The following is a 12,687-nucleotide window of genomic DNA, read 5'->3' as shown; positions in this document are numbered from 1 at the left end:
CTGACAGACTGTTTTACGTCATGTACGGACTGGATGTGGTTAAACATGACTTCTGTTTTTTAGGGAACTAGACTGACACACGCTGCAGGAAATCTCTGAGGCTCGAGATGCACTGCAACAGAAGCAGAGGGGAAATGTTTTTCTTTCTACAGTGTAGTGTGCCAAATAACTTGAAGACTGCATGATGATGCATTTCCAAATAACAATAAAAAAAAAACTTGTTAAAATAAAAACTTGATTTTTTTTTCTTTGTTGCCCGTCAGTCAGCCACAGACTTTCTATAAAAGGAAGATGTAGCACTTCTTCAGAACTTTAAAGATGTCAACTGAAACAGAGTGGATGTTAACTGAACCTAAACCCAAACCTTAGATGGGTTACAAGTTGGCATCCTAACATCCACCAGCTAACAAAAAGCACCAACAACAGCTGTATATAAAAGACCGTAGTTGTTTCTGGATCTATAAAAATTAAGCTAAATTAAATTCATAGTTATAAAACAGGAGACCACTATAACTGTAAATGGATCTATAATTGCAATAAACACTGCTGTTGAGTGTATCGTCTCAATCAGGAGTTTAAAGTCTGCAAAATGTTCATTTTAGAAATTATGGTAACATTTAGAGCTTAAAAGCACGATAAAGCAGAATGTGGGAGATAAACAACTATTAAGTGATGTCACTGTGCGTATATAACTGTTTTTATTTTAGATATAAAATGAACAGATAAATGTAACTGTTCTGGCAGGAGGGTCCGTTTAAAATGTTTGACGAAACAGATTTTAAACACACACAATGAACACTTGACTCCTGTGTGGCTGATGAGAGTTTAACATTTATTCAGGAAATCCAGGAAAACTTCTTTGAACCATTAATTGGTAAAAAACAAAACAAAAAACCAAACAAACATTACTTCAGTCACTACTACAGAGTCACACGTACATACAGAGGAGGTTCGGTTCTGATGCTTCGGTCTGGAGGAAGATTCAAAGGGTCACACTTTAAACACAAAGCACTTGTGAACATAAAAATAACAGCAAAAAAACAAAAAAATAGCTACACATCTAACAACAGTGTGGCGTTTGCTTTTGTGTCCAGGGTTGTTCACACAGGACCAAAAGGAAACAACATGTGACTAAACACCACAGCAGAGTTACAGGTGGCAGATGACATGGACTTTGAACTTTCCACTTCATGAAATCATCCACTGCTGTGTTACAAAACACGCCAAATCTATTCCCAACAAAGGGACCGTTTCCACTTCATAACAAGAGTGCATCATCAGTAACTCCAACCAGGATCTACCTTTTCATTTAGCGGTGGAACTACAGCGCCCAGTATTTTCTAAGAAGCATAGCATGCATCATCCTGCAGAGACTTTGCATATAACATCGATAATTACCAGTAAGCTAGCATTGTAGGACCACTAAGAGAAGTAAAATAAAACCTTGCATTACATTTACTTCCTTGTATATTAAGGCCTTTTAGAGATGAAGAACATTTGTTTGCACACTGTTGCAACTGGGGAGAACACCCCCCCAACAAAAAAAACTGCCAAAAGCAGAAAGAGCATCGGTGAAGGTTTCTGCAGGATGCTCACTGGGCACACATCAGCTAATAAGCACTAACTACAAACAGGAATTCTTCCCATCGTTTAGCTTTTCTTCCTAAATTTACTAAGTTTTTTCTCATACCCAAAAAGGGAATAAAATCTTTTGCAAAAGAGGAAGTGGAAAAAAAACAAGCAAACTTCAATCTATACATTAAATATCCCACAAAACAAAACAAAAACCATTTTCTGCAAAAGAAATAACTGGAACGTTTGAGGAGCCTGACAATTTTCCTGAGACAAAACTTGTTACAATATAATTAGAGAATCGTTGTCTGTTTATTTTGTCTGATACTGAACTGCACCCGAGAAATTTATTATTTATTCATCCCAAAATGGAAGAAAAATATTTTAGTGACAGGCAGAACATATCAGAGGAAGCTTTAGCATCGTTACCCTGGAGGGCTGCGTGACAGCAGAGGGTCTGGGGTTGAGTTAGAAGTTATGATGAGGATAAAGTGCGTTAGTATATGATACTTATAAACTTGGATCGCAACCATCTTCAGTTTCAGCTTCAGCTTCACCAACATAAGCTCCTCACTTCATTGTGGGGTGATTCATGCTGACCTGGTTGGTCAATGCGTTTGATTTTACATCCAAGAAACACTGAATATGCATCACGGTTTTCTTTTTTGTTTTTCAAATGTATATACCATGTTTGTTTTTAAATGGGAAAGATGGTGGACAGCACAGTGGTTATCTTAAGTGGTTAGAGCTGCTGTTAAAAGGTCCCATGAAATAGTTTAAGTTCCACAGTTGATATTTCAAAAATATTTACATAAAGCTGCTCACCCCCAAATCTATGGAGGAATGGGAAAAGTCATTACCAGCATAATTTCAGGTCAGAGACGTTTAAGCCTTTGGATAACGGGGGGGGGGAAAGATCTAAATTGAAACATGATTGCAAGAGTTCTTCTCTGGCAGGTCAGATGATAATCAGTCAGTTAGTCAGATTTACTGGTTCACTTTTATTTTGAGGCAAAACCACAAGCTTGGATTAACTGACCAAAAACCAGATTATTACAGTAATTAAAGGTCAAACGTGATTAGGAGGTCTGTCTGTAAATTGTGATGTTTGACCGTCAGTTTGGGTGCTTAGCTTACAGCTCAGCCACCCTGCCACCTAAATTAGACTAAGTGGAGGTTTGTTTACAACGTTCTCCATCAAACTCCTGTGTGGCAAATAGTGTTGCACTTGCAGATCCAAGGCAGGTACTTGGTGGGTTAAATTATGGCTTAACGACAGAAATTTATACAGGACTGTTTAGGCAGTGCAAAATCTGTTGGATTTATATTTGGAAGAGTAACCGGACCTCGTTAATAACATAAATACGGTAACATTTGAAAAGATTTGGACTTAAAAAAAGAAAACAAGGAGAACTGGAATACACTGAACTAAGCACGAGGACGTCATCATTTCATGGGACCTGTGGTGTCTGTGCGTCAGGCAGCTTGCGTTCTCAGAAGCCGGAGGGCGTCAGGATGTTCATATCTCTCGGTTTGAGCTTGTGTGTTCGGGTTCCATGCCGCCGACCCTCCACCGTGGGAATCTCCATTGTTGGTGGAGACACCTTCTGAATGGAAGCGCTGTCGGCCAGTCGAGCCTGCGTCTTCATCACCTCCATCGGGGTCGGCTTCTGAGCGCCACGGTACGCCTGCAGAGCAAAGCCTGCTGGGAAAAAAAGATGATAATACAACTTGCAAGAGGCTCAGAAGGTGGTTGATATAAAGTGACAATATTTTAAAAAATTAAAAAATAAAAATCAATACATTTTAAACATTTTACAACATGTGTCCATAAATAACGGTTTCTTTTTAAATTATTATCTCTTTGAATTCATTGTCAGAGCCAATTAATAAAAATAAATAATTCCCATTATAACACAGACACACAACCCACACCACCAAAACCCCCAAAATAAAACAAACACACCCAAAACTACTTCTCCATCTTCAAGAAAACCCCCTCAGCCTAATTTAATCTCTTACCCCCCCCCCCCCAAAAAAAACAAAAAATAACAATAGTAGTAGTAATAATAATAAAGAATCTGATTCTCCCACCACACTATAAATATAAAGCAGCTGTCTGTTTTTTTGTTTTTTTTAACAAACTCTATAAAAGTTGTGAAATTCTGAAAGAAACGTCTTTTGAAAGAAAAAAATTCTTTAAGCTGTAAAAAATCTCATTCACTCAGGTCCCTGCAAACATTACTTTTCTCGGGTTACCTACCGAAAGTCATCCTGGGAAGAAGATTTTAAAAGTCTCTGATTCAAACTGAACATCCCACATGTAAAGACCTAAACGCAGTTTCTCAAAAGTCATCGGTGAGCTGTAGTTTTATATCAATGCAATGAAGAAATCTCAGCTCGCCATTGCTAAAAGTCAATGACTGATCAGTCTCTCAGGGTTGTCAGCCCTGAATGTTGTTCAGTGTTTACTGTCAGTCTGAAGTTCATTCAATCACCCATTAACCCCACTCCTGGACTGAACTGGTCATATGGGCCTTTGTTCTTCCATAGTGAGGGGTTATTTTAGTTTCTTACCGCAGCGCTTCATGTTTGTACTCTTTATTTTGTTTATTGAATTGAACACGTCTCATGGGAATTCTGAGGAGAACCTTTTTCGAGTTTTGTTTACACAAGACAAGCAAACAGTCAAGTCATTTCCACAGGCTTCAAACTGAGGCTGTGCTGTTACCTGCAGTTGTGGAGTCTGATCCCAGGTCAGAGGTCGACTTATGGACAGGTGGTCGCGGTCCGAAGACACCCCATCGTTCCACTACACCTCCTCCTCCTCCTCCCCCGACGTCTACTCCAGCCATGTCCAAACTGCTGTTGGAGGAGGAGGCAATACTGAGCTCTGAACTCGAACTGCCGAACCAGCCTCTTCACAAACACACAAAGTGTAAACACGGTTAGGTTTTTAGCATTTATCACATTGTTGGGTTTAGATGGGCAGGCTGATAACCTGAGGACACTGAGTGTAAGTGTGTGGTTGTACCTGCGCTGTGATTTAGGGGAGCTGTGTGGTGTGTTGGATGGAGTGGAGTGGGCGGAGGAGCTCTGGCGCTCTTCCTTGGCCTCCATGCTCTGGATCTGGAGTTTCTACAATAGAAATAACAAAACACACTGTAAACCTTTGACCTCTGTGAAAATGTAACAGTTACTTTACTCACTTTGAAACAAACATGCTGCTTGCAGGGCAAATGCTTTTATTTGTATTGTATTTATTTTTATACCAGGGACAACACAAAAAAACACTGCATTTAAACAAAAATGCAACCGACACAGTATATGTAGGACTTCTAGCCACAGCTAATTTGCAGACTATGACCCTGGTTAGGCTTTTTAAGGATTTGTAATAACAAGCAACTAAGGCAGAACACCCTGAAGCACGGGAAATTGAAGAGAAAGAGGAAGTGTTTGAAACAGCAGTTCCTCCAAAGGCAACGTCAGGTCATCATTGGATCCTTGCTAAATCCAGAATCAATATTTAAAATCCTCCTCCTCACATATAAGTACTTGAATAATCCTTCCCCATCTTATCTTAAAGACCTTGTAGTACAGCATCACTCCAACAGAGCACTTCTCTACAGTGTTTAAAAGTAGAATGGGAGGCAGAGCCTTCAGCTATTAGGCCTTCTATTCTGAGGAAATGGCTCCCAGTTTAATTTGGGAAACAAACACCTTCTCTACTTTTAAGATAAGGCTTTTGTTAAAGCATATAGTTGGGGCTGGATCCAGTGACCCTGAATCCTGTCTTAGTGACGCTGCAATAGGTCTAGGCTGAAAGAGGTTTCCCATGATGCACTTCACTCGCCTCTTTCACTCACTAAGTGTTTATACACCTCTCTGCATTTAATGATTAGTGATTATTAATTTCCACCTCACTCCTACAGTGTCACTTTTGTCCCGTCTTCCTCCCATCATTCCCAACTGGTCGTGGCAGATTGCTGCCACTCTCCGAGCTTGGTTCTGCAGGAGTTTTTTTCCTGTTAAAAGGGAGTTTTTCCTTCCCACTGTTGCCAACTGCTTGCTCATAGTGGGTTGTCTGATTGTTGAGGTTGTCCTCTCTGTTATTGTAACAATATAAAGCACCTTGAGGTGACTGTTGTTTTAATGTGGCATTATATAAAAAAAATTAAATAGAAGTTTTATTGTTATTTTCTTCCAAATATTATGGTCTCCTGCACGTGTGCATGCGCATTGGCTTCCTTTGTTAGTTTTCGGTTCCCTGCTGGGTATCATCTATGTGCAGTCTATTGTAATATCATTCTAAAAACAGCTGGAGCCCTTTGATAATAAACTCCCACTAAAACAGTAGAACTGGTGAGCCAAACAAGAATTAAATGATACAGCCTAAAACCAGTAACAACAGGTGCAGCAGCTTACTTCTGATGATCACGAATGGAGCATTGGATACGGCCATAAATGATTTTTTTTTGGTTTAATGCATATTTGCTGATGACTGGCACTGGTCTTTTCTCAGTGGGAATTTATGGATTCTGTTCCACATTGCACATTTAATTGGTGGAAACAGTTATGCGAGCAATCTCGTTAGCCATCAACCAGGTTGGTGGCATAAAGTAAAAATTCAATTCAAGGCTGATTTAGCAACCATGAGAAATAATCAGCTGCATTTTGGGTGCACACGGAATACACGTGTGTCTGACCTGGATTGTTTCGGGCACGCGATGGTGATGTCTCGTTTCCTCAGCAGTGAGGCCTTTGTGGGGTGTGTAGCCGGTGTCAGAGAGCCCTGCCGTCTGCTCAAACTTATATACGCTATCCTGAGTTTGCTCTGAAACAGAGAAAAGCAGTTTGATTCTAATGTGAATGCATTTTCATGCACAATTATTATAAATTCAAACAATGAGTAAACAAGCTACTTTGTACCAGAACTTTTTCTGTAAGTTTGCACATTTTCTTCTTCCAAATTAATCCTAAAGTATTTAATTAAATTACATTGTCTGTACCACTTCATCCAGTCCATGATGTAAAATTATTTCTGCTATAGTATTTGATCAAACTTGTCAAGAACACTCACTCAGATAAATGCACCCTTAATACAGAATATCATCATTAACAGGAGTAACATACTGTTGATGAGAGAATTCATGATGATGGAAGAAGCCTTGGTTTTCACCACAGCTTGTGGTCTAGAGGCTCCAGTGTCCTGCGCTGCAGACTGACTCGCATCACTCTCATCCTCCTGGTGAGAAAACATCATCAGCACCCACGCACTGAAAATACGGGCAGTTTAATAGTAAAGCAGCGTGTGTCACCTCAGCCAGGTGTGTGAACTTCCTTTCGGGTATGATTGGTCGTTTCCACAGGTTGTTGATACTGATGTCATGAGGCGGTGTGGACATGGGGGCCTCCAGATTATCGTCATAGCTGATGGCACGCCGGGTCATTCCGACAGGAAGCTTCATCCCACCCATCCCAGATCCCTCGATGGCTGCAAACACAAAAAATAATCCCAATGGGGACTAAACACCAGCTCTCCCTCGTCTAGTGCAGTCTCCAAAATCATTCTGAGATGCGTTTTAGCAGGATTTCCCACATTCACTGCTTGAGATTGTGGTTCAATCTTCATATTGTGTCAGACTGTAGCCCTGAAGCTTACCTACAGGTTCATGACAATGCATGTCCCCTACATGGTCAGTTCAGACATAAGCTGACCTTTTACCTGCTCAGAACACGTCGTGTTAGACTGTGCAGTTGTGGAAACGCCACAGCTAATTATCTATCATGTACCCTGCCTTCTGCCCTCTCCACCATGCCTAAAACACATGGATTATTTAAAATACTATAAATATTGCTAAGGCAGAAAATCCTGCTGTGTGAGAAAAGACACCTGTGGATACACCCTGACCCAATTCTCCCAACCCCCCCCCAAAAAAACCAAACAAAAAACAAACCCAAAAAACATGTTTGGTATATAAACCTTAGAACAGTGCGCATTTATAGGTTTTCTAATGTTTACATCATATTGATTGACTGTTGAGAAATATCTGCTACTGCTGGAAGTTCCAGTTTCAGGCAAATGTTGTGATAAGCATCTGTTTTGTTAATGTTCGTGTCAGGAACAATAATAAACCATAGTACATACAGATATTAATAGTTGATGAACGTGTGTGATTCAGCGTGGGACTCACTATAAATGTGTTAACTTGAAATCTGCTCAGCTGCGTTTGGTGGGGAAGACAAAACAATGTGTGCAATCCTTTTATTAGTGAACAGGAAAATGCTGAACTTTTTGCACATTAACATGCAACTGAGAATTAATCATACGGCATCCTGGCAGTTACCCTATTCACTTCATCCCAGTGATGTGAAATGAGTGGGGAAACTATTTTGGACCTACAGAAGTTACAGTCTATTACATCAATTTACTAATAAATCAGTATCTCAGTATATTTGTATATGTGTCTGTTCTTTGCCTACTTCGACAATCATTTAGCTTATCAGCTTCAGATAGAGAATGTGGTTGCTGAGGGGGGCTGAGCATGGTTGTTTGGATGAGCTGCTGTAAGCTGTTCTGTTACCAGAGATATCTGGAGAGCAACTGCTCAATGCACCACTCTGTGTGCAGGGCATTGACTCCCAAACTGTAGGGTGGGCGTGAAGCCACTGTGAGTGCCTTCATATGGACAATGAAGTGGAAAACATGGAAGTGAAACAAAGGCAAATTATTTGATCATTTTTTAATTCTCTCCCTGTAAGGATGAGAGATGCCAAAATTATGCAATTTTTCTCAGCAATATGCTGCAAAGACAAGCGTGCTGATTAGATATTCAACTTCATTTTATTCAATTAAGCATCTGTGAAGTATGGTTTGCTGCTACAAATCGAAGCTTAAAATATGCCACATTTCTCCCCAAGTTTCATTTATTCTGCATGACTCATTTATAAAAAATATCATGCTTTAAACTAAACTCTGTAGAAAAACAAAAACAACTCCTGATCTCTTAACCACAACTAAGAAACCATGACTGGCAACAGTCACATGCCAACAATTTGCATTGGGAGGAAAACTTGAACATATGCAAAAAATAAAATAATGAAACAAAGCTCAAAAACTGTATAAAGAGGAGAAAGTTACGAACGGGTTGTTAAAATGTAACTTTCAGGAGCAATGACGTCAGAAAGCCCGTCATTACCCGCAGCAATTTTCACACCTTAAAAAAAACGAAAAAAACAAACAAAAACAAAACACTTTCGTAAACATAGTTAATGTTTGCAAAGAAAAGGTAAAAAAGGTATAAACTCAAATCCATGTCCTCTCTTAAACCTGACCTTGTTGAATTAAATCCACCTGACACTTTTGCACTTAAGCAACAACTGAAAATTAAATTTAAAAGCATAATTTAAAATATATAAAGTCTAAAAATATTAAGCCAGCACTGACTTTTTGTTTTGACCCGGACCCAAATGACAGTCTCCCGTGTTAAAAAGGGTCCATTCATCCACCGCAGCCTGCTCCTTACACTGCTTCTCTTTATATCAGCTCACCTGACTTCTGAAGGCAAAACTTCAGAAGAACGCCCCCCACCCCACAAACATCAACCATGTGTTAGAAAGCTTTTTCAAGTTTTCCTTTTGGTAAAAAGCCTCGAAGATAATCATCTGTAACATGTTAAAAAAAATAAATAAATAAAAGGGTTGTGTCATCTGTGGACACAAAATATTGCATTACACACCCACAATTACCACTTGCGACACTAGTTTTAACGTTTTTAAGGTTATGACATCTCAACTATGTGGCTGGTATGATATGTAGCGCTGATCCTGGAACAATATTAATCATCCAGTTGCAGGAACAACACAAACATGGGGAAATCCAGTATGTCATACTGGCACCATGAGAACTAAACCGTAAACCTAAATGTAAGGCTAAGGGTAAGTCCAAAAAAAAAAAAAAAAAAAAAAGAGTCTAACTTTTAACTTTGTCTAACTGACAAATGGCTTCATTCATGTTGCTTGGACAAAGCTTGTTCAACCACCTTTCAAGCAGGAAAAAAATGATTCATGTAGCCAACAACTGCAGGTGTCCTCTTATCAAAACAGCAACTTCATGATTGCCTGCATGTTACACATCTAGAGGAAATATACTTGTAGCTAGAAGTATTAAAACAAGGCTTACACTCTTCCCAAACAGGCAACAATACAACGAAATAAAAGCCTTATTCAGATGCTTCTACATAGCTGCAAGCGCACTATTCTTTCTGCATACATGAACAGAATGGCCCAAATCTAACAATGGAAAACTAGTCCTGACTGAAATTTGAATACTCCTGTCATAGGAATTACTCACCTGGTAAATCTCCAGAACCAGACATGGTTGGAGTAAAGATGAGGAACAAGTTAGACCAGAATAGGACCTAAAAAAGAAGAAAGGAGATTCAACATGTGTTTTTTCCATAAATATTTACCCCCCTCTGATTAAAACAGCAACTCATAAACAAAGAGTAGAACAGTGGTTGACAGGCTCCTACCTTCCCGTTTTGCTGCACTGGTGTAAACTAGGTGGTTTGGTGGGTTTTGTTATGATGGTTGGTGAGACACACAGAAACGCCTCTGGCAATGCATTGTGGGAGAGCAGCAAGGCCAGCAGAGCAACTACAGAGACACCAGAGTTCAAAAGGTCAGCTGTGAGAAATTTCAGTTTGAAGGCAAACCCTTGTTACACTAAATTAAGAGAGGTTGAACATCCTTCGTCGAATACGACAACAATACTTTATGAAACTAATGTTGTAAAAAATGTATTTTAAGGCATGAAAGAGCGCAAAACCAACTATAATCTCAAAGTGAAAGAGAAACATCTAGTGCTACCGAGAAAGATAGTGAAATGAATGAGCACAGACCATTATCCTGTTCTGTAACACTGACATAGCCACCGCTTGCCTGCAGGATTATTCCAGAGGATGATTGCAGACAGGCTGCATTACATAATCCCTGCTGCAGCAGCAAGGTGCATGCAACACCGGTAATGACCACTTCAAAATAAAAGCTTAGATTTCAATCAGGCACACGCTGAAGGTTTCCTTAAACACATATTTCCTACCACATGGAACAAAAACATGCACGCCATACCCTCCAACACTGTAAACACGACGGCTGGGAGGATGCAGAGGTGACTGACTGGTGATCTTGGAAATAAACAAACTGCGACCTCTTCCGGGACAATTTCTCAAACTATCATGCAGAAATTTATCTGTCTAAGAATTTCAATCACAGGGTGAATTAAAAGAAGCTTAAAGCAGATATATGGAGAAATCGTCACAGGGTTAGCCGTAATAAAGGCCACTGCCCCTGCACACGCAGAACTCCACTGAGGAAATTCGTATTTTATAGTCTAATGTTATAAAGGTAACCGCCCCATGCCTGTACAATTGCTTTTGGGATAACATATTATCATGATTTTAAATTCAGAAGCTAATGAGCCAATAGCATGCCATGAGATTCCTGCACGCCGATAATGTGCAGGTCAAAGAGAATAGATAGGTCTATAACAATTTAGCACAGCTTCACTAAAACTGGTGCAGTTTGGCACGTTTTAAACCTTCCCGAATTTGAGAGTGGTTGTTACATATTCACAAAAAGCCTAGCACTGAGTTTTTCACGTTTACAAAACAAACCAAAACCTGCCGCATAGTTCAGTTATTTATTTTCTGAGTGGAGTCTGGCGGAACGAGATAGCGGAACCAGTCTGAGCTGGACAAAAAGACACAAAACAGCTGACGACTGACGGTATTTTAAAACGGTTTTATCAGCAAAGTTAGCATTGCTTTGTTTGCCTTTTCTTACCGGAGGTAATGACGGCTTCAAAGTGACGATTGAAATATGGATGACCCTCCAATGTCGACCAGCGCGCGAAGAGAACAACAGACTTGTTGGGTAGCAGCCATTATTGGGTTCGATAAATAACAGCCGCTTCCTTGACGGTTCCCTTTGCTTGTTCTCGCGCATTCTCATCTCATCGCGAGAATTGGCCATCACACGTGTGCCTTTCCGTACTTGAGAGGACACTGTCACAGTCATTGGGTGTAACGCAGTACCTGTAACAGTACCGGTAACTACAAATAAAAACAATTTCTACTTCAAAAATCTTTTTTTTCTTTGTTATGTTTTATTAAAATAACCTCTTATATTTTGGAGATTAAATATGCAATAAAAATCCTAATAATAATAATTATCTCAGAAAAGTGTTGCCTGCCCACCTCTCCCATAAAGGGAATTTATACATACAACAACAACAACAACAACAACAATAATAATAATAATAATAATAATAATAATAATAATAATAACAACATTTATTCAAATAAATATCTTGAAGTTGCACAGTAAATATAACTTACAGGATATATTACACCAAAAAAAAAAGTCCAAAAGCTACATCTCAGACTCTACAGGTTTCAGTTAGCATGCTAAATGTTAATGAGAGGGGAATTAGAAAAATACTAAACAAGTATGGTTTGTTTGGGAAGGTTTCAAGGAGAAATCCTCTTCTTTCTCTCAAACTACAACAAAAACAACAACAACAACATGGCAGCACAACTTAGGTTTCCAAAGTTACATGTGAGCAAACCACAAGACTTGTGTGACCAGACCAAAGTGGAGATGATTGGCTACTGTCTTAATTCAGTAAGCCAGCAAAAACAAAAATAAAATAAGGGCAAACATTATGAAATAAATAGTATTGTTAAACAGAAAGGAGACAAGAGGAGAGGAAGTGAAGAAGAGAGTGTGTGGAGAGTGATGATTTGTGACAGACAGCAGCAACAGTGAAAAGAAAGGTTTACAACATGGTAGTGAGAATTGCTATGATGGATGGTTTGGAAATGGTTTTTACACTTTGAAGAAGACAGGAAGTCGAGCTGGAGGTTGCAGCGGTAAAGATGTTAGAATTTTCATTGGAAGTAACCTGAAGGGGGAAGGTGGATACATCAGAGGGACAGCCCAGGTAGAGCAGTTTGGTGACAAAAGATAGAGAGGCAAGCCTGAGCTGGTTTGGACATGTGCAGAGGTGGAACAGAGGAAACACTGGATGTAGGATGCTGAAGGAGGACACGC

At 39.6% G+C, this 12,687-nt stretch overlaps 1 protein-coding gene across 2 annotated transcripts; it reads right to left on the bottom strand.

The window, feature by feature from the left end:
- Nucleotides 1-817: 817 nt before the first annotated feature.
- Nucleotides 818-11,526, bottom strand: LOC146624734 (putative monooxygenase p33MONOX). Of its 2 annotated transcripts, none has more exons than XM_085364100.1 (9): nucleotides 11,419-11,526; nucleotides 10,107-10,230; nucleotides 9,926-9,992; nucleotides 6,891-7,066; nucleotides 6,706-6,817; nucleotides 6,279-6,406; nucleotides 4,607-4,710; nucleotides 4,304-4,491; nucleotides 818-3,277 (listed from the first exon to the last, which is right to left on the bottom strand). In XM_085364100.1, exons 3-9 carry the CDS (start codon nucleotides 9,948-9,950, stop codon nucleotides 3,066-3,068), a joined length of 945 nt encoding a protein of 314 aa, XP_085220226.1. In that variant the 5' UTR covers nucleotides 9,951-9,992; nucleotides 10,107-10,230; nucleotides 11,419-11,526; the 3' UTR covers nucleotides 818-3,065. The 2 variants fall into 2 exon arrangements, with proteins under 2 accessions (XP_085220226.1, XP_085220227.1); XM_085364101.1 differs by having other exon boundaries at nucleotides 818-3,274.
- Between the last annotated feature and the right edge of the window lie 1,161 nt (nucleotides 11,527-12,687).

This window comes from Diplotaxodon limnothrissa, linkage group LG10 (assembly GCF_057381915.1).
Source record: "Diplotaxodon limnothrissa isolate DT_005_m linkage group LG10, D_limnothrissa_male_GT1.1, whole genome shotgun sequence".
Taxonomy (NCBI): Eukaryota; Metazoa; Chordata; class Actinopteri; order Cichliformes; family Cichlidae; genus Diplotaxodon; species Diplotaxodon limnothrissa.
Note: the sequence above shows the minus strand (reverse complement) of the source record. Positions and strands in the feature narration are given on the sequence as shown.